General features: G+C 35.1%; 2 protein-coding genes across 2 annotated transcripts in view; one reads left to right on the forward strand and one right to left on the reverse strand.

Annotated features, from left to right (window-relative positions):
* The window catches only part of LOC148942441 (uncharacterized), a 19,192-nt gene extending 6,334 nt beyond the window's left edge, over positions 1–12,858 (reverse strand). The window contains exons 1-3 of the mRNA XM_089103600.1: positions 12,395–12,858; positions 1,960–2,130; positions 156–314 (exon numbers count right to left, since the gene is read on the reverse strand). Coding sequence (XP_088959726.1) covers positions 156–314; positions 1,960–2,130; positions 12,395–12,437 — 373 coding nt within the window. The 5' untranslated portion in view covers positions 12,438–12,858. The remainder of the gene's footprint in view (positions 1–155; positions 315–1,959; positions 2,131–12,394) is intronic.
* The window catches only part of LOC148942439 (uncharacterized), a 199,203-nt gene that overhangs the window by 162,178 nt on the left and 14,674 nt on the right, over positions 1–22,351 (forward strand). The gene's annotated exons all lie outside the window — the stretch shown is intronic.

Consider the following 22,351-nt stretch of genomic DNA (forward strand, 5'->3'; position numbering starts at 1 on the left):
GTTAACAAAATGTTCTTTTGACAAATGCAACCACCACGATCAGATGCGGCAAACATATAACTTTGACGCCCCACCACAATTCCAAAGAAAGTGATACTTTCTATTATTTTGGACACCGAAATATACACAAGAAGCTCAAGATACTTGAAACATACCTTTGTCCTCGTTACTTTGTGACTCCAGTTTAAGATGACAAGAATTAGGTTTGCAATCTGCAGATATGCCAGGAGAACTAGCCAAAAGAATGTCTTCGTGTTCCATTGATGATAAAGTAAAAATATGTTTATCGTCGTTTGAGGATTCATATTTAGGTTCTACGAAAGTTACAATAGAACTCACATAAAAATGCTTATAATAAATAAATTTGTTGCTTAAATAATGAAGTATTGCTTCAAAAGTTTTGAAAAAATCTGTTTAGATAGAAAAACTAGTCGTTTCTGACTAGTTAGCACTCAGGTGACTATAGTGTTTGGCACGAATGGTGACTTTTATTTTGGTTTATTTTAATTGCAAAAGTTTATAGCAGGAAAGAATTTAAGTAATTCCAAAAAGAGCGGCATAGGAATGGAATGACCACCATTGGAATCACCATAGTCGAAATTCTTTATCGTAGATTTTCAGCTGCTCATGAATGATGAAGTAGCAATCTCACTGAGCTATTGGCTCAATTAACAGCCAAAGAACCACTTCCAACTACAGAAGCCAAGAATAGATTCCCATCTAGCAATTAACAGAAACTAGCACCATCTCTCTCAAAAGAAGCTGCGAAATGTAATAAAAAACTCAGATTTAGAACTCCATGACAGGTAAGATTTCAATACTAAATTATGTGGGTTCCTGTACAAAAAAAAAAAAAGATTCAATTTTTAACTGATCAAATTACGTCAATTATGATTTTAGTTGGTTAAAAGACATAGTTTGTTACACAGATTTGTTGTGAATTGTTTTTTTACTTGTGAATTTTTTTATTATGTTATGAATAGTTTTGAATTGTTATGTGTTATGGATTGGTTTTTATTGTTATGAATATTCTTCAACTGAAGACAACGTTCTATATTGTGCTAAAACTTCATCTCAATCATAATAATAAATTTTGGGTTATATTTTGAAACATCTTTTCAAATCTTAGCACTATAGTTATTTTCATTTTTGAAAAATATTTTTAATAGTTTCAATAAAGAGGCTACCGACGACGCGAAATAAGACCGTAATAGAAGTTGAACAATTGACATCACCTTCGTTGAAAACCCTGTACTGAAGACTTGCAGTCCCTCACCTTCATTGACAAGGAAATTGTTGTTTTCCTTGCTTTTACTAGTGCTTTGGAGACGAATAACACTGCTTGTGTTACATAAAGAATCCAAATTTGAATATTAAGACTATGAAAATGATTACTTTTGAAAATTTCTTGAGAGTTTTATAACTTTGTCTTTAATTTTCACCTGGATATTTATGTCCTCTTCTTCTATTTTCAGAATTTCATAAATACAATAAATCACTCTGATTTTTTGATGCAAGTTTGATGTTATTATTATGTGTATCTTAACTGTTATTAATAAAACCACGTGTGACAGATTTAAAAAAGACCCTATCACTATTATTGTTGGCATCCTTTATATAGTTTAATCTGTTTGCCGAAAACAATAGATTGTATAAGACATTCCTAGAATGTTAGAAAAGGATTTAAACAAGACCAAAAAGATCCTTTATTTTACTTTCTTTTCAAGAATAAATTTTGGGACATAAACATGATTATTCCAGACCATTCCGACCATCAAGGACCATTAGGAAATAAATTTGTTCCAAAAATGGGACGACTAGACACTATATTAAAAAACAATTCACTTCATGACCATCAACTAAAATTCTTTTGGAGTTTCTACTGCATTTTCCAAGGCTGTTCAAAATGCTATATTCTATTGTGGCCTGCAAACATAAAAAAAATATCAATAAGCATACCACTGTCCACATTAACATTTGGCTCCAGTTTCAGAGGGTTGCAATTGGGTTCGAGCTTGGCAGACACGTCTTGAAAAAAATTCACAAGATTACTACCATCCATCGGTAATAAAATAGGATTAGTACATCCAAACATACTTTTATGATCATTTGGTAGAGGATCTTCAAGTTCTAAAGAAAAATTATGGAAAATTTATTTCAGAAATCTCAGGACAATAATTTAATGAGAATCAAAGACACTTTTAATATCCCCAAAAAGTGTTACAATGTTTTGGCTTTGTCATTGTAAAATAAAACATTTTATGATACAAAACTATAAGTAAAGAAGAAAATTAGAGAACCATTAGAGAACCAAACAAACCAAAACCAAAGTCAGTCGTTTGGAACTAAATATGCACCAAAACAACAACATTATATACTAGTTCCAGATAAGTGAAAATCTAAAATTACCATTCAATTAGCATAATAGAAGTTACATTATTTAATAGTCTTGGCTTCACACAACAGTTCTTGCTGAGGGCACGACAGCTCCTAATGAATGATAGAAAAAAATTCAGTGGGAAATTAAAAACCAAGCACGCATTATTTCTTTCTATGAACTCGAAAGAATATTGAGGAGAATATTTGTGAAGGAGTTAGAATTTTTGGAGGGCCGTAAAGAAAACAATAAATTTTCATGTAAAGAGAGGGAGGAATAAATCGGTGGCTTTTAAATTTTTAATTTCAAAAAACTAGTTTTGTGGGAAATATTTAGGCTACTTCAAATACGTTAAACAAAACGATTTAGCTTTGAAAAATGAAAAAGAATTAAAGCATAGAAAAAAAAGCCTTCAATCAAAATTAAGCAACTTGATATTGCCATATAAAAACTTAATTAGATTTTCTGTCTGAACGGTGTCTAAGCACATTTCTGTCTGAAAAATGTTTAGCACATAATGGCCATTGATAGTAAAAGCAATAACTTACTGACTTAAAAAATAGCAGGTTAACTTTGTATGTCAATAGATCTGTCAAAATATTCATTCAAAAGAATAATATTATTCTTAATATTAATAATATGTAAATAATAATAATAATAATAATTATATGTAATAATAATAGTAATATTAACATTTTGATCATTAAATATCAGTATATGTATATAAAACTTACAATGCACATTCATTTGTATTTTTTTCAGTAAAGTGTAAATTATGTCCTGGCCTTCGGAAGGCATAGTGGTTTTGAGCCCTACCCTGTTAATTTCTGCTCGTTTTGAGTTTGACTCGGTTATTTATTGTAATTTCTTTTCGTTTTGGGTTTCATTTATTTATCGATACTGATTTGTGGTAGTTTCACGCTTGGTAGATTATTTGATTTTATTTTTGCTCATTTTTGGTTTAATGGAATTCATTACTTTTCTTTGAAAACCTTACTTTGTGGAAAGTTTTTTTTAAATTAATTTCTGTTCGTTTTATATTGACAAATTCTTTTCAGGGAAAAAGAAAATAATTCTTTAAATCTTTCGTTTTTTTGAAGACTTTATAGTTTGGCCTGCTATTTGTATGTTGGGGAAAATTTTTCAGCAATTTATAACAACATACACCCTTTTAAAAATACAGACACAAATAGTAGTGTTTAATTTAGTTTCATACCTCCTCTAGTTGACCTGAAATAGAAAACTTAAAAAATCTGTTTACTTTCTTTGACAGCTTGGATACACTTACGCTATTTTGATTTGGTTAAATTTTAAGAGTAGAAGTAGCCCCAAAAGTTTTGACATAATACCCTCAGTCGTTCTTGGATAATGCTGAGATGCCTTATTGGGAATTAGCATTAACACTGTGTATTTTGATTTAATCTCAAGGCAACATTTAGTTTTTAAACATAATGGGCAAATGGGAGGGTGGGCTTGGAAGGGGGACTAGTTGACCTCAAATCATTTTCGACTATTTAAAAGGGCATTACCCCTTTCTATTTTCAATCGAAAGAGCCCTTTTCGAAGTTCATAAGACAACTCCTTTGATAAGTAGTGCCCTGGTCTAAACAAAAAAAATGTCCTGAGGGCTGTGATGGAGTTGTCATCCTCAAACACCTAATTTCCAGAACTTTCAACTACGTTAAACAAAATGGCTATCTCAAAACTTTGATTGGATGCGTTTGGGGAAACCGTGGGCGTGAGAGGGGCGTTAGTTGCTCTCCAATCACTTTCAACTATTAAAAAAGGCACTAGCCATTTCAATTTCCAATCGAATGAGCCCTTTTGAAGTTTCTACGAAAACACTTTCAATAAAAACCTAATATACTTCCAGGGCACAACTTACAACCCTTTCCCTGAGGGCTGGGGGGGGGGTGTCATCCTCAAAAATCTATTTTCTAGATCTTTCAACTACGTTGAAGAAAATTGCTATCTCAAAATTTTGATTGAATGTGTTTGGGGAAATGGTGGGCGTGAGAGGTGGGTTAGTTGCCCTCCAATCACTTCCGACTAATAAGGGCACATTCAATTTACAATCGAATGAGCCCTTTTGGAAGTTTCTACGACAACGCGTTCAATAAAAACCTTATATGCCCCAGGGCATAACTAACAACCTTAGGGCTTTGAAGGGGTTGTCATCCTCAAAGACATAAATTCCGGACCGTTCAACTAAGTTGAACAATATGGCTATTTCACAATTTTGATTGGATGTGTTTGGGGAAATGGTAAGCGTGAGAGGGGGGTTATTTGCCATCCAATCACTTTCGACTATTAAAAAGGGCACTAGCGGTTTCAATTTCCAATCGAATGATTCCTTTTTGAAGTTTCTACGACAACGCTTTCTATAAAAAAAACTTATATGACCCCAGGGCATAACTTAAAACCCTTGCGCTTGCGCAAAAACCCTTGCACAAAACCCTTTTGGCTGTGGGGGGAGTGTCATCCGCAAAAACATTTTCAGACTTTTTGATTACGTTGAACAAAATGACTATCTCAAAATTTTGATTCGATGTGTTTGGGGAAATAGAAGGTGTTAGAGAGGTGTTAGTTATACTCCAATCACTTTCGACCATTAAAAACGGCACAAGCCCTTTTAATATCCAATCGAATGAGCCCTTTTTGAACTTTCTATAACATCACTATCTATAAATACCTTATATACCCCAACGGCATAACTTACAACCTTTGCCCTGAGGGGTTTATCATCCTCAAAGACCTAATTACTAAAACTTTTAACTACTTTGAACAAAAGTATCTTATTTTATTATAATAAATATTATTACTATTTTGTGGTAGAGTTTTAAGTGAGCAATTCTTTTTGTTTTGTTTTACTATTTGCATTTTATTTCACTTAAGACGGCTATTAGTCTTATAGCCGAAATATTCGCTGAATTTTAATTACTGTCTTCGGAAAAATTCATATAAGCAGTTATTAATATAAAAAGGCTTGAATTGAAAATCAAGTATTTTGCAGTAGGCATCAAGACATGGCTAATTATAGAAAGAAAAAGTAAACACAGATAGTCAAAATAATTGAGAGGTCAATGCTTAAATGGCTGCACGGGTAAATGGCGGGAGTAAGTATGACTCTCTTATTGGACTTCATCATTGATGATTAAACAGCTACCCACAGCACCCCATCGTCCTACTTTGAAAACTACCCAAACCCCATCGTCAAACTACCCACAGCACTGAGGGTAGTAGAAACTACCCTCAGCACCCCATCGTCCTACTTGTAAATTCCAAGGAATAATAACATAAAAGAACATTTTTAAAATAAGGATGAGAAAAACAAAAACAAAACAAAAACAAAGAAAACAAACAAACAAAATAAACAAAAACAAACATAAACATAAACAAAGAAACTCGTCACGTGCACGCTTTGCATGTTGAAACCTTTCATCTTTCAAGAAGAATCTTTGAATAAAAATTTTTATTGGATGTGTTCGGGGAAAAGGCTGGTATGAGAGGGGGACTAGTTGCCCTCAAATCCCTTTCGACTATTAAAAAGGGCACCAACCCTTTGAATTTCCAATCGAATGAGCCCTTTTTCAGGCTTCTAAAATTTAGCTCTCAAAAAAAACCTTATATGCCCCCAGGGCATAACTTACAACCCTTACCCTGAGGACTGTGGGGGATTTTGATCCTCTTAGATATAGTTTTCGGACCTTTCAACTACTTTGAACAAAATGATTATCTCGAAATCTGAATTGGATGTGTTTGGATAAAGGTTGGGCGTGGAAAGGTCTGATAGTTGCCTTCAAATCACTTTTGACTATTAAAAAGGGCACTAGCCATTTCAATTTCCAATCAAATGAGCCCTTTTTGAAGTTCTTACGACAACGCTTTCTATAAAAAAAAACCTTATATGCCCCCAGGGCATAACTTACAAACCTTGCACTGAGAGATGTGGGGGGGGGGGGGGTTGTCATCCTCAAAGACCTAATTTCCAGAATGTACAGCTACGTTGAACAAAATGGCTATCTCAAAATTTTTATTGGATGTATTTGGGGAAAAGGTGGGCGTGAGAGGGGGGTTAGTTTCGTCCAATCACTTTTGACTATTAAAAAGGGCACTAGCCCTTTCAATTTCTAATCTAACGACCCTTTTTTGAAGTTTCTATGACAACCCTTTCTATAAAAACTTATATGCCCCCCGAGCACTACTTACAACCCTTGCCCTGAGGGCTGTGGGAGCGTCCTCCTCAAAAACATAATTTCTATCTGCAAACCAACTACGCTGAACAAAATAGCTATCTCCAAATTTTGCTTGGATGTTTTTGGGTAATTGGTGGGCGTGTATGGGGTGTGAGTTGCATTCTAATCACTTTTTACTAATAAAAAGGGAACAAGCCACTCCATTTTCCAATCGACAGAACCCTTTTCGAAGTTTCTACGACAACTCCTTCGATACGATGTGCTCTGGTCTTGGACCAAGAAACCAAAAAAAAACAAAAAATAAATAATACATTGTGCCAACATCGTTCTTTGCATCGTTCATCATAGGCAGCGCTATTGCGCTGCCTATGATTTTGATTTCCCAAGTTATCGTACTGAATTGTTTCAAGAAGTATTATAAGTACATTTGTCAATAAACGTTCTTTTATTTTCTATTTTATATATTGATGTTTAAGTCAGAAATAAGTTGAATTTAGCCTCTTCTCTATACTCCTCAGAGAAATCCTATTATGAGCCATGATCACAACTAATCCTTCATCAAATGTCTTAAAAGTGAATGGGATATGCTTAATATTCATCTGAAGTTTAATCTGGAGTAAACAAAAATGCAACACACTAAAAGGCAATGTAAAACGCATTCCCTCTATATTTGGGAACCCTATTACTCCTAATTAGGTAGGTAGGTAGGTAGGTACAGGTTTATTCATAAATCTGTTTCGTAGCACTTGCTAAATTAAACAGATTTTTACAAACTCAAATACTAAAAAAAAATAAAAGAAAATGAAGGGTAAAAATAGCAGCTCTTGTTACACATTTTGGTAAAAAAAAAAAACGGCACGAAAGAATCTGCATGCCTTTGAGTGCGACACATTGGTGGCAACAGTTTAAGTTTATGAATCTATGGTGTTTGTTGTTTAATAGGAATATGCCAAAATTCATTATCAATTATCTCTTCAGTTGGACAACGATGGTAGGTCAATTGTTCTAAGTCCTTCCTCCTAGTTGATGTAGTCCCTGTCAAGAATCACTTTAACTGTGCGTTTTTGTACATTTTCCAGCATTTCCGATAAGGATGGGGAATTTCACACTGCAGGACCCCACACTAGACAGGCATATTCTAGGTGAGGGCGGACATAGGTCACAAAGGCATTTCTCAACTGGTAACTGGAAAAACCAAAACGTTTCATTGTAATAATGGTTTGAAGGGCACTATAGGCCTTCGATGCCGCTGATTCCACATGGGTGTTGAATTTTACAGTCCAATGATAATATTACACCTAGTAATTTGACACTGTTGGACAGGGGAAACAGAGAGTTTGGGACATCAAGATCACACTTTAGAGGGTTAGACCGAATAACTTTTGATTTGGTGGAGTTTATGGTTAGATTAGCTTGCTCAACCTCCTTATTCAACATTTCCATCAGGTCGTGGGGGAAACAAGGGGTAACACTTGAATTTTTAGCTTCATCGTTAAGTAAAACTGAAAGATCATCGACAAATTTATATCTTTGGTCATAGTTCCTCAGCACAAAATTTATGACAGCCACAAATATTAGCCCGGCTAATCTGGTGCCTTGAGGGGCACCACACGTAATTTTACGAGAAAAGGACACAGTATCACCCTCAAATAGAGGAAACACACATTGTCTTCTATTAGACAGAAATTCAGCGATTAGCAGAACTGTTAGTCTATTCACACTCATCAGTTTTAGGTTCATTAGAGCAATAGGGTGGGAGATTAGGTCGAAAGCCTTGCAAGAATCCACCATAGCAAGATCAACGATGGTATCTTTTTGGTCAAGCCATTTTACTTAAGTATCATGCAGGCACACTAGATAAATTGTGGTATTGCAGCCTGTGACACCCCCGTATTGGTAATTATCAATGTCTGTGGAAATCTCATTGAGTGTTGCTTGAGCAATAAATGCCTCAAACACTTTTGCGAAGGCAGGGATGAGAGATATACATCTCCGTTCTTCTAGAGATTTAGGATGTTTAATTTTGGGTATAACTCTCACATATACAGTTTTCCAAACAGAAGGAAATACTCCTTCAGCAAAACAAGAATTCAGGATGTGACAAAATGGTCTAGCGATAAAAATGGCATATTCACGAATGAATTTTACAGGTAGTTCACCGGGGTAGTTGGAAGAGTTGGGTTTGAGTTTGAGCAGTTCTTTGCAGACTGAGAATTCTTCAAGGGTTGGGGTCTGGTTTGGTGGGCACTGTTCAAGAATTCTAGCAAGTTCACTTTTGGATGGGACAGGGTGGGTACTACAAATTGAGCTGAAAAACATGTTAACATCCTCAGCAGAGAGCTTATTTCCGTCGTCTTTATAAATAAGAAGGTCGTTACTTTGAATCTTCCCAGGTATCCTTTTTACAGATTTGTGCCACTGCCAGGGGTTAGTAGAAAATAGAGGATCAATCCGGTTTTTAACATAGTTAACTTTAGCTTTACGGTTTTCTTTCACTATTCTATTCCTCAGCTTTTTAGCAGCTAGACTTTCTCTATCAGAAGCTTGTGATCATTCGCGAATAAGCTGTTTTAATCAATAGGTTATCTAGGGCTTGTCACTTTCACACTTTATACATTATTTTCCAGGGAATTGGTCCAGGTACTCTTTATACGGAAGGTTACTGAATATATCAACTTTCTTGTGAATGTTGCTTTCAGCATACATTCCATTAAATGGTTCTTCAGTCAGCCACAGACCATATGAGCATATACTGGAATCTAATAGAGGACGATAGGTAATTTTTTGGCACTTTGGCTTAGGCATTGCATGCTTGGCTCTCCATACAATAATCAAATGGTCTGCCTTGCCCAAGGAATTAAGGGTTTTTGGATCAACATAATAACTAAGAAAGTTTGTAAGGATTAGATCTAGGGTACTGCCGAAATATGCGTAGGAGTTTTCACCACTTGTTTTAGGCAAAATGTTGACCTAAGCCATGATTTACTGGTCTGGGTAAAATCATCAAGAATACAAATTGCGAGGGGCAGAATATTTGGACCTGATCCAATCAACAGAATGTTGCAAGTATGAAACGAGTTCGTTGCGGCAGCATGAGCTCTTAGAGTAGTACACTAATCCAAAAATTAGACAAGAAGTTGACCAAAGAAGATTTACGGGTTTGAAGTACAGCCATGTCACTTCAAATTCATTATTTTTTAGTTCAAAATTTGAAAGCACAGACGCAGGAACATCCAGTTATGAATACAACACCGATATTATTATCTCGCATGTGACTGTCCAGAATATCAATTTTGTTCTCAAGCGACTGGGCATTGCAAAGTATGATGTTAGGAAACTGTGGAAAAATCTTGGTAGATAGCTTCAGAGTAGTAAGGGTGGGGTTCGGGTCACTTTGGTTAGGAAAGCAGGATGGATCAGGTTGTAATGTTATATCTTCTTGTAAGTTAATTCTTATGAGAGAGCAGTGTTTAACAAAAGGCGGGGGCTTAGGTCTACGTCTGCTAGAATGCACGGGAATACTACAGCTAAGGGCAAGTCATTGTTGACTGTTGCTGTTGAGTGATTGACTTGACCCAATTAAGCTCTGAGGCCTATGTTGGCTTAAAACACTCTCAATTTGAATTTCTGCTTCTGAAACTATGGTCTTACCGAAGTGGGTTTTTTTCAAATACTTCAGAATAATGCATTTCAACTGATTGGGTAACTCTAATTGGGATATCAGCATAGAGGTAGCTGTAAAGCTGGCTAATTTAAAGTCTATGGTTGATTCATCTTCCAAAGCATGTGGAGTTACTGAGTGAAATCTTTGGGGAGTAATTCCAGGTACTTTTGTTGGTCTTGATGTCTTTCCTTGCGCAAGATTTTCCAAAAGGGGGTTCTTCAGGGTTTTTTTTTGGGGGGGGGCACTTGGTATCAAGGAGAACCATGGATTAGTTTCATCTCGAATGAGATTATTCTGAAAAGTTTCAACACAAGGGGAAGCATTAGGAACTGTTGGTGTCCTGGGGGCTATTGATGGTCTGGAGGCTGCTGGTGGCCTGGGGCCTGTTGGTGGTTCAGGGGCAGTTGGGGGCCTGGGGCCTGTTGGGGGACGGGAACTATTTGTGTCCTTGGGACTTGTATTGCTACAAAAGGGATTGGAAGTTGTTGCTCTTTTGCCATTCTTAGTATCTCTGCCCTTTGTTTATATTTGGGACAGTTTCCTTTATCTAGGGAATGGTGTTTGCCCTTAAATTCGTACATATTGGGTCAAATTGACAGTTTGACTCATTATGGTCCTTGCCTAGGCAAATCTTACAAATGTTGGAATCGTCTCTGTAGTATTTATCTGTATGCCCAAGCCTTAGACATTTAGTACACTGTAATGGCTTTTCTTTGTATGGCTTGAAGGATTTTTGTTGGCCAAAGAGGAGCACTTTGTCAATATTAAATTGTCCTTGAAGCTCAAACGACACTCTTTTAAAGTTTGAGGTTTCAGCGGTTTTGCAACCAAGGATATGGACACTAGAGACCGGAATAAATTCACCTTTTTGTTCATCAATGCTTCCATCAGGTCTGAGTTTAGAAACGATTTAGGGACATTGCATAGCACTATCTTTGTTTGTATCAGGTTTGGGGACCACAGACAGGCTGTGACAACAATATTTTCAACACTTTTCAGCTCCATTACCTTTTTCACTGATGTGGAATCGTTCAAAAGGATAACTAGGGATCCTGATCTGTTTATATTCATATTAAAGTTGCAACGAATGGTCTTGAAAAGGGAAACTCGCAACTTTGGTAGATCACAGTTGTTAAACAAGGGATTATCACATTGGGGAACTAGTTGAATAATTACTGGGGAATCGGCTGGATTTCTTAGAGAGTTGTTCGTCATATTGGTTTGATGTATTATTACTGAATCTGGTGGACTTTTTGTTCTCTGTCTTCTACGCTTGGCCGAGTTTACTATCTTAAAGCCTTCTTCATCTTTTTCAGTATCAGTTTTTGAGGGTGATGGACATTGGGTGGTATCCATATTTAGGGTATGAATACCCTTCAGAGGTCACTGGTAAAGATACAGTTGTAGGGGGGAGGGGGTTCTAGCAGGGGCTTTTAAAGATGGTTGAAATGGTGACTCGCCCATATCTCTATCAGGAGGTTGTTTTGGAGGCTCCTTTTTTCCAAACATTTGAACTATTCAAAATCACAAATTCAAATACTAATTGGAATTTTTTTGCCAATAAATTCAAAATAATCAACAGTAACGAGAAAAGTACCAATAATCTAGTTTAGTGTTTACTTTTCAGTTGCCAAGAAATTTAAATATTCACTATTTTAACAAAGTTGAATAGGTCAACTTAAGTCAAAATATCCACAAGTCTTATCAAAAACATGAATTATTCACGTTTTGTTCACAGGTTAGGTTGCTAAATTGCTGGTATCCAGATTATAAATAATTCACAGGAGAAGAAACCTTCTCTGAACTCACAAGCAAGACTAACTGATTATTAATTATTAGCTTGTTTACTTGTAAGTTTGAATTACAAACATTTTTTCAAGGAAATGGGGATATTCTTTCAACCCCTCCTAAAAATATGTTAAAAATTTAAAGGGAGGAAAGAACCTCATAGTAATTGATAATTATTTCATTGATCAGAGGGTAATCATTTATCAATTCACATAAGCGCAATAAAAAGCCATGACTAACAGGATTTTAGTTGAAAAATAATTGATAGATTTTACAATTTGTATTGTGTATTTTTCTAATAGAAGTAGCAGAAAATAAATAAAATATTTTATTTGTCCTAAATTTTAGAAAAAGTAGCACATCAATTACCTTGCTTCACAGCAGTGATCCCAAAGACGTTGGGACTGTCCATCTTTCACTAATTGAGTCAAATACAAGGTCAGCTTTTCTTGGCTGTTCTGGACAATTAAAAGTCTACAGAAACTGAATAATCAACGAATATGATAGCCATATCTTCACAGAGTACAAGGGGAACATAACCTAGAAAATAGTTTTCAGAAACAGGCATAACAGGAATAGATAAATGGATTCCAAAATTCAAAACCAATTTATTAACATTTCAATCTTTACATTAACAACTTACAATAAAAAAAGTCTTATGGTAAATAGACTTGAGTTCTTCGTTTACCCATGCAAATCTCAGATTCCTAGGAAAGTAAAGCCCTTTCAGAGGCAATGCTCAAGCGTTTTCCATAATAAAAGTCATAATGCTTCAATTTATTTAAATTATTATTTTTTCCCAGACCTTCTTTATATTGAGGCGCTGGTTGTCTAAGGTCAACAGGGAACTAATCCGATTGCCAATAAAAAAATTTTAGTACCATCTTTAATGAACAAACATGAATGAAGGTCCACCAATCCTGTCCAATCCTTTTTTTAACTACATTCTCAATAAGGACGTCTGACTAAAATTTTGGATAATTGTTCCAAATAGTCTGAAGATCAAACAATTATAAAGGACTCCTTAAAGATGGCACTTGAACTTTGGATTTCCATAAGCGAATATCTTGAGAGGGTATTTTCATTTTATTCATTTATCAAGAACAAACATAGAAATAAACTTCATGCAACTTTAGAATCAAGACTCTACCTCTCATCATTTGGTCTGAACTTTAAAAAGCTCAGCCAAAATATCAAGATCAATGAATCCATTGAGAAGCATAAAGTTTTCTGTTCACAAACCTGTATAAATTGTTAAAAATCATATGCAATATTCTCTATTACTTTGAAAGTATTTTAAAAATATGTTTTGGATTGAATTTTACTCATAACAAAAACCAACAAAACGTTCTTTTTCGTTTAATTTTTTGTTGAAAAAGAATTTTAGTTAGAATAAGTATTTTTTCTGACATAATAAATATACTCAGTTTTCAAATACAATGAATATCTAATGTGTGTCTTTAAAGCTCACTCTTTACTAAGACGTTAAAAATAAACAGAACTAATCTATTAAAAATATCATTGGTTGTTAATAGTACTACATGAGATATATATATATATATATATATATATATATATATATATATATATATATATATATATATATATATATATATATATATATATATATATATATATATATATATATATATATATATATATATATATACCGTAAAACCACCTAACAAGGGACGCAGCCCAATCTAGGGACATTTTTCCAGGAAAGTTGCTTAGGCCAAGATATGTGGAGAAGTTTCAAGGATACTGCCAAACTAAAATTACTGTAAGTAAGCCTATTCATTTTAAATAGGATTGTGCCATATTTTGTTTAATTTAGTGATTTTTGAGTTAAAAAAAAAATAAAAATCAAGAGCGGGTAATTTTGATTTATTTTTTAGGCCTGGAAGTGTTGTCTGGTGCTACAACTGGAAGACTGAAGCAGAGCTGAGAGCTAGCTAGACGGATAGCTATATTGTTAAGGATGACTGTAACCAATTTTCTAAGGAAAAGGTTCAGTTTCTAATTTTTTTTTTTTTTTTTTACTAAAATCTGTCTTTTTCAGGTTGTAAAGTGCTCAATCAAGGGACATGAGCGTAAGAAGGAAGCAGGTGGACAAGGATGCCCTAGAACGTGCTCTAGCTGCTGTTGACGACGGAATTTCTTATAGGGAAGCTGGTGATAAATTTGACATCCCAAAAAGTGTCCTCTATAGACATCATTGTGCAAGAAAAAAGGGTCATAAAATCTTAAAGATGGGAAGACCTCCCGAGATTGACGAGTTTCAAGAGGAAGAACTTGTGAAAAGCTTGGTGACTTGTGGACAGATGGGCTATCCCATGACAGCTTTTGACTTGAGGTGTTTTGTGAAGTATCACCTAGATCGCCAAGGAAGATCATCTGGCAGATTCAAGGACAATATTCCTGGCCTGCGGTGGGCGAAAAAATTTCTAGAAAGAAACAGTGGCGAACTGTCAGAGAGAATGGCCTCAAACATAAAAAGAGCTAGAGCAAAAGTGAATCATGCTATGGTTAGGGATTTTTTCGAGGAATATGCTAAAGACACAGAAGGAATTCCTCCTCAAAATATCATAAACTATGATGAGACAAATCTGACTGATGAGCCAGGGAAGAAAAAAGTGATTGTGAAACGTGGCACGAAGTATCCAGAAAAGATTATGAACTCCTCAAAAGCGAGTGTTTCACTAATGATGACAGGTACAGCAAGTGGTATAGTGCTGCCTCCCTATGTATGCTACTGGGAAATCCATTTGTATGATGCGTGGACCATCGGCGGCCCAACCGGTGCAAGGTACAACAGAACAAGGTCTGGTTGGTTTGATGGCGTCACTTTTGAAGATTACTTCAAAAAGATTATTTTGCCCTACTGTCGTCGGCTATCAGGGAAAAAAGTACTTATTGGTGACAATCTCTCATCCCACCTGTCCCCAGAAGTAGTCAGATTATGTGAGGAAAACAACATTCTTTTCAAGTTCCTTGTACCAAACGCAACTCATCTTCTGCAGCCACTTGATGTTGCATTTTTTGCTCCCTTCTAACGGAAGTGGAGAGAAATTCTAGACAAGTGAAAGATGGGACCAGGAAGAAATCTAAGTGCCGTTGAAAAAACTCAGTTTCCGAAGCTTCTCAACACTTCTCAGGTCGATTGAAGCAAATGCTCCAACAAACCTCACAGTTGGTTTTGAAAAGTGCGGGATCTACGGTATCCGTTTTAGCCAGAAATAGTGCTTGCTCGTCTGCCACCTGGTGACCCGACTGACGAAAACTGTGATGAACTTCAAGACCGTCTTGTTTCTTATCTCAGAGAAATCAGGTTTGGTCCTGAGGAGTCCTTGGGTTTGGCAGATGGAAACAATAACGAAGCAGGCCATGGCAGAAAAAAAAGGCTAATGGTGCCTGCCGGCCGGAGTGTCAGATGAAGGGATACTGGCACAACCGGGGAACAGTCATCTGAAGAATCAGGTACCGAGTGCTCAATGCCAGTAGACACACCAGTCGATCTCCCACCTAACACACAGTCACGTTCTGCCAAAGAGAAGAAAACGGCTAATCCTAGAAAAAAGAAAACTGGTGTGTATGGTCAGAAAATCAGCCGAATAAGCTTGGCGCAAATCAGAAACAAAGTTATAAAGACAAGCAATTCAAGGAAAGAAAATGATGACGATCTAGTGACCTATTTTAACAAAGACTGCAGCACCAGTGCTGAACTTGAGAATTACAATTTGCAAGGCTCAAGTTCTTCTGACTCGGGGACAGAACCAGAAGTCTAACAATGTGATTCAAGTCACTGTCCCTAGATTGGAAACTGGGCCCAATCAAGGGACACCTCTTAAAAAAAAAATAAAAAAAATTGATATGATAAAAAAAAAATCGCGGATTCTGCTCTAGTTTTCCTCTCATTCAAATGTATCCAATGGCATAAGTTTCATTATTCTACAATGAATAGTTGACGAAAAATTGACAAAAAACACAAAAAAAGTGTCCCTTGTATGGTGGTTTTACGGTATATATATATATATATATATATATATATATATATATATATATATATATATATATATATATATATATATATATATATATATATATATATATATATATATATATATATATATATATATATATATATATATATATATATATATATATATATATATATATATATATACACATATATATATACACCAAGAATACACCACTACCCAAGTTTAGCAAATATAAACCTGAACAATTTTCATCCTGATAAGGTACATAGTCATTGTCATTATCAGATTCCTCCATCTTACTTCCTAATTGGGGCCTACCAGCATTCTGTAATACAAATCAAATGTTTATGATTCAGAAAAACAAAACACAATGCTTTACATTCCAATAATGATATGAGTATTCAGACACGTAGCAAGACATTGAGAAAAAATATCAGTTCACCAGTATAAAAAAAATATGCAGATTAGGATTGAGTAATTCCTAGACTGGGTAGCACATGAACAGTGAAATCATGTTAAATCAACGTAAATTAACCTCAATAATTGCAAGCATGTCCAAATTGCGGAATGCATAGAATTTAACCAGTAGCTACTGCATGTGTAAACTGCAGAATACCTGGTCAGAGGGTTAAATTTGGAAAAACAATTATGCGGCCAGAAGGTTATTTGAAGATTCGTTTTCAGACAACCCCTCTCCCAGTTGCTGGTCTATCCTTTCAATATAAAAAAAAAAAACTACAAAAACAGGCTAAACTTGTAACCATTGGAGAATGGGGCTAATTTTATCCATTTTGTAAATGAAAAAGCCCTTTTTTGTTTAAAGTATCAGGATCATCCATATGAGAGCCCTTTTTTCCCTCATATACTGCATCTTTTTTCTTGGCTACAAATTTATATAAAGCTTTAACTTGGACAGTAATGTAAAGTCCTGTTTTTTCTGCATTCTTTGCCATATTGACTGCCTCTTTCTGCATCATTTAACTGATTTTGCTATTCTTCTCTGTTTTGCATTACATTTTCTGTCTCATGGGGGAGCTCCTTTCTTTTCTTTTGCAGCTTGTTCTTTTTTTCTAAATTATTGCACATACCTCATTTGGCTCCTTTGCACTGTCTGATTAAGTCTTAATAGGGTTTCATCAACTGTATGCTTAGCAATGATATCCTGGACCAGGCACAATGTTATATCAGTCACCTTTCCTTTAGGTAAACCCAAGGCATAGAGATCAGGAGAATAAGATAACTAGGGTAAAGGCACCGAGGATTCGACAGTGCAATTTCGGAACCACTGTCGAAATTTTCCTTCAAAACGGGATAGCTCTGCTTAGCCGTGACTTAGAGCGCCATCTCTTGGAGCCGTCGTTATATTTTGACGGTGCGAAACGTGGACACTATATCCAGTACACCCAGATATGAAAAGAACATTCAATTTGGTCAGTTTCCTGTTTTCAACATAAAAGGAGCTCCCAACAATTTTTCAGGTATGTAATGTTCAAACTGTCATTACTTGGTTATTTATTGCAAGAAAAAGTTGGGATAAGCCCCAATGTGTTGAGATACATCTGATCTTCTCAAAAATGTAGCCACATTAGCTTTTTCTTGATAAAACTAAATGAAAATGGCGACGGAAATTGCATTGTCGAAACTAGGTTCCAAGTGTCGAAAATTCTTGTTTGATGTAGTGGAATACCAGGTGGACTAAAAATGTTCCTTCAGCCGCATTCAAGCGTAAATATCAGCTTCTATCAATGGATTTATTTCTTTTGTGAATATCTTGTAGTAACCTTGTGAAAATTTTTGACAGACTGCAACAGGCCCTGTCGAAATATAGGTGACTCTGTTGAGACTTTAATGAACATATAAAACAGATGAGAAATACTTGGTGTCGACATTGCAGGGTCCACTGACAAAACCATAGGCACTATAGCTGTCGAATTTACGGGTGCTTTCTGTGCAATGAGAGATTTTGAAGATTATTATTTCTAATAATATTTCAGATGAAAGAACATTTAAACAAAAGGTTTTTTTTTAAACTTTGAAGTTTTACTTACAGATACTGGATTTTTCCATCATTTGAGGAACTGCCGCTTGGCCTCATACCATGCAGGGGCGTAATTTGATATGGGGCAGGAGGGCAGTTGCCCCCCCAGACCTCGTTTTGCCCCCCCCCCCCTCCATATTTTTTTAGATTATACCCTTATTTATCCTCCATCTGAATAAAAAATACAAATTTTATTGAATACAAAATCTTATACGAAATGATGCATAGGCCTATGTTTTGGACGAAACTAAGAATCTGCATATGAAAATAAAATCCACTAAATCAAATAAACTTCTTAAATTTCTTGAAATCCGTTTTCCTAGACCCTATCCCTTCCAAAATGCTAGTGAAACAATTTTGTTATACTAAATTTGTTATACTAAATACTCTTTGTATTTAATAATGTATATTAAAATTTGTTGTACCAATTTTGTTATACCAAATACTACATACTTGAAACGATTTTGTTAGTTTTATTACTTCTACTTTTTGCATAGACTTTTATACTTTTATACATTAAATGAAGTTGAAGAAAACAAAGAAACAAGAATATATATGTCAAATGCACCAGGTTCCACCCACAGGTAGTTCCTAAACATTTAGACAGGTGTCGAATTGGATTCCAACTTGTGTCGAAAACAGTTAACTTTTTTGTTGTGTCGAATTTGTAGGTGAAAAATACTTTAATTTCGGAAAATTGGAGTTTTGTACCATCTTCAGACAAAACTTCAAACTTCTCATCAAACAGTTAGATTCTTAGATGTTTTTCCTACATTCTGAAACCCTTTTCAAACGGAAAGTCTTTAAATTAAGACTTCTAGAGTAGAAAAACTGGTTTTTTACAAAAACTGTCAAATCATTGGTTCGACACCCAATACGGGTGTCGAATTGGGTTCCGACTTGCATCGAAAACAGATAACTTTTTCGTTGTGTCAAATTTGTAGGTGAAAATGCTCTAATTTCGGAAAATTGGAGTTTTGTACCCTTTCCAGACAAAACTTCAAACTTCTCATCAAACAGTTAGATTCCTAGATGTTTTTCCTACATACTGAAACCCTTTTCAAACCGAAAGTCTTTAAATTAAGACTTCTTGAGTAGAAAAAACTGTCAAATCATCGGTACCTTTACCCTAGCTTAAAACATGCAATTATAATTTGTATGAAATTTAGGTTTGTTTGAATTTGTGATCTTTCTTTATATTTAGACTGTCCTAGGTTCATTTTCATGCTGGACCATTCATAGTTGATTCACCATTTGATGATCTCTAGTTTTATTATATTTTTTTTGGCTGATGTTTAAGTGTTCCTTGATTACTAGAGCTTTGGTATTTATTTTAATCTGATCTAGACTTCAACAAAGAAAAAGGTTGTCACATTTGAAAATTACCTTATTTTACCTATTCTACTCGCCAAGTTTTTATTTTATGGTAATCTTACAACACTATACATGAGACAGAGTTTGGAGATGTTTCATTATGTCCCATAGTGCTGCATGCTCTGCTCTACTACTGATAAATCTCTAAGAATTACGGTATTCAAGCCTGCAACTGTATAAATCATTTTGGGATTCTTCCCTGAGGTTTGCAGTTGCATTTCCTGAGATGATTTTATGCTGAGCAAGGATTTTGTTACACTCTGAGTCATGCATCGTCCTGCATTAACACAAACCTGAATGAGTTTCTCACACACTGCTATTGAATCCTCAGTTGCTCTCATCATCATCACAAAGATGTTAATGGAAACAGACATATATACATTAGATGTTAGACTCATTTGGGTTCATCCATGAGGACAAAAGATTAGTTTCCAAGACAACTGAAACAAGGATGTTTCCCCTCTCATTTTCAAGGTTTTTCTTATTACTACATCATCATTTTTTCTTTATCTAGGTATTCCAGGATTTGTGGGAACTCTGAATCTGTTTTGGAAACCATAAAGTAACTCATTGCCATATGGATTAATTTATTTTTCTAAATTGATGTTTTAGTATGTTGTTTAGTCAGTTGACTGATGATTGAAGTTTTTGATCCTGAATAATTTTCAAATAACTTTATTAATGCATAGCTCAGATGTTTAACAATTCAATGATATACAAAGTTCTTTGCAATTTCTTATTTTGTAGCAAGAGGGTAGTGTTACACTTCTAAATAATCTTAATCATTCAATTACAGTTTTTCCAAACTTTACTACCACATTAATGCCAGTGTTTTGTTTTTTTCTTTTCCCAGAGCAATCAGCAAAGTTAAAAAACATAACACTCCACCAGGATATATTTTTGCTAGTTTTTCACACATATTCCTTATTTTCAAACTTGGTGCCTGTTAAGTATTAAAAATACTTAACTGTAGTCTTTTTTTTTTTGCTCCTGTCTTTTCCTAATTCATTAACTCCTGTCTTTCCTAGTGCTTGGAGCACTTGAAGCAATAGCTCCTGTTGCATCTTTTTCTGTCTTTTTCAAGCTTTTGTCCCTATAAAATTTCAACAAAATGATTAAATATCCACTGGAGTCTACAAAAAATGCAAGAAAGCTCAGTTCTGAGAACACCTGAGGTTTAGGAAATATTAGTAGTGTCCAATCAACTAAGGATATAACAAATATTCTTTCTCCAAAAAGGAGGATTGTTAGATACAAGTTGAAAACGCCATTTATTTTTGTGATGTCACACTTTCAATCAAACACTTCAAACTGTAGATTTTTTTGAGAATTAAAATCTTAGAACTAAAACTTAAAAACCTACCACTAGCTTCAGAATTTCATCCTGAATCCAAATATGGCATTCATTTCCATTACAAATTATTTAATCTAACTTTTCATCCTCACTTTCTGATGCACTAGGGGTGTCACTGTCTGGTTCTCTAGGGGCCCTATCAATTCCAGGGGATAGAGCCTTGCAGCTTCAATCAAAAAATTATGAAGTACAGTAGGTCTTTTTGCTTTAAATTTTGCAGAAATAAGAAGCGCAACACATACTGCTCCGTGTATGCTGCTTCCATCCCTGGTCTTTTAAAGTACTTTTTGAAGCATCTCCACAGACTTTCTATATTTTGAGTATGAATGGAACAGTCCTGTGGATCAACAAAATTGGCTGAATGATTGATTTGGTAATGAGTATATTCATTGCTGGACAATGTACTACAAGCTCCCCAGTTATTACTGTAAATAAGGCTTCCAGGCTTAATATATTTTTTATAATAGGAATTAAAGTTTCCTTGTTTCTTTGGAGGCCTTCTTGGCCATCAGTCAGGGCTACAATAATTTTTTCTTTTGCTCTCTCTCTCCATTCCACCAAAAACCCCAACTTGCCATGAAATCCTTCCCCTGTTGTACTTTCTTCTTGCCATTAAAGTTTCATTGATTTCAACTTCAAAACCCTGCCCTCTTATATGTTCTTGGTTTCCTTTCCAAGCTATCAGAACTTTAAAGCAAAGAGACATCCAGTCAATGCTTGTTTTTTTACTTATCTGGAGTTCCTCAATAACTGTTTGATGGTCCCAATGATCCAACAGAAAGTGATTTATAAATATCAGGATTTGATGAGGCTTAATCCTGGCCTGATGCAAGAAACTCCCTTTTCTATTGGATACTGAATAGCTGCAAAATCTTCTCTTTTTGGGATGACAGCTGTTGCTGCTTTTCCACATATTTTCAGATTTGTAATAGTTGCATGGTGTATTGCAGGTTTGGCACATTACTAGTGATGGTAAGACACCATGAGTCATGAAAAAGGTTGTTGCTTGCTTCATCATTATTTATAAATCTGTTTATTGCAGTATAGTGATATTTCACATGACTGGCACATACACATTTTCTAATAACTGGCAATATACAAATCAAAACAGTTTAAAATGATATTTTTCTATCTGAGTAATCTGAATTTTTTTCAAGCTTTCAGCCTAAATATAACCAAAGTCCAAATTCTAAACTGTATCTTTGTTTTGAATTAAGAACAAACTAAACAGGGAAGACCTATTTTGTACAGCTTCACCCAAAACTAGGTTAAGTTATGAAATTAGGTCACTTTAAAGTGACCAATTTATTTAGTGGTATATATTTGTATTAGACCCTGGCACCATTCCGGCACATTGACTGAATGCCACCAATATAAGGCCCAATTGACTGCCGCCAAAGTGTTGCATAAAAGGCATGGTTGACTGCCGCCAGTGCACCACAAGCAATGTGTGTGGCACTATGAGCATCCAGTTTCAAACAGTTTGTGGTAGCAAACTGTAAGTAAGGAGCAACCCAGCTCAATAGTATTCAAAACTCTAAAAAACTAAAATTTGA

The sequence above is a fragment of the Artemia sp. Qi Xiang Cuo genome, chromosome 17 (genome assembly GCF_049724085.1).
Source record: "Artemia sp. Qi Xiang Cuo chromosome 17, ASM4972408v1, whole genome shotgun sequence".
NCBI lineage: Eukaryota > Metazoa > Arthropoda > Branchiopoda > Anostraca > Artemiidae > Artemia > Artemia sp. Qi Xiang Cuo.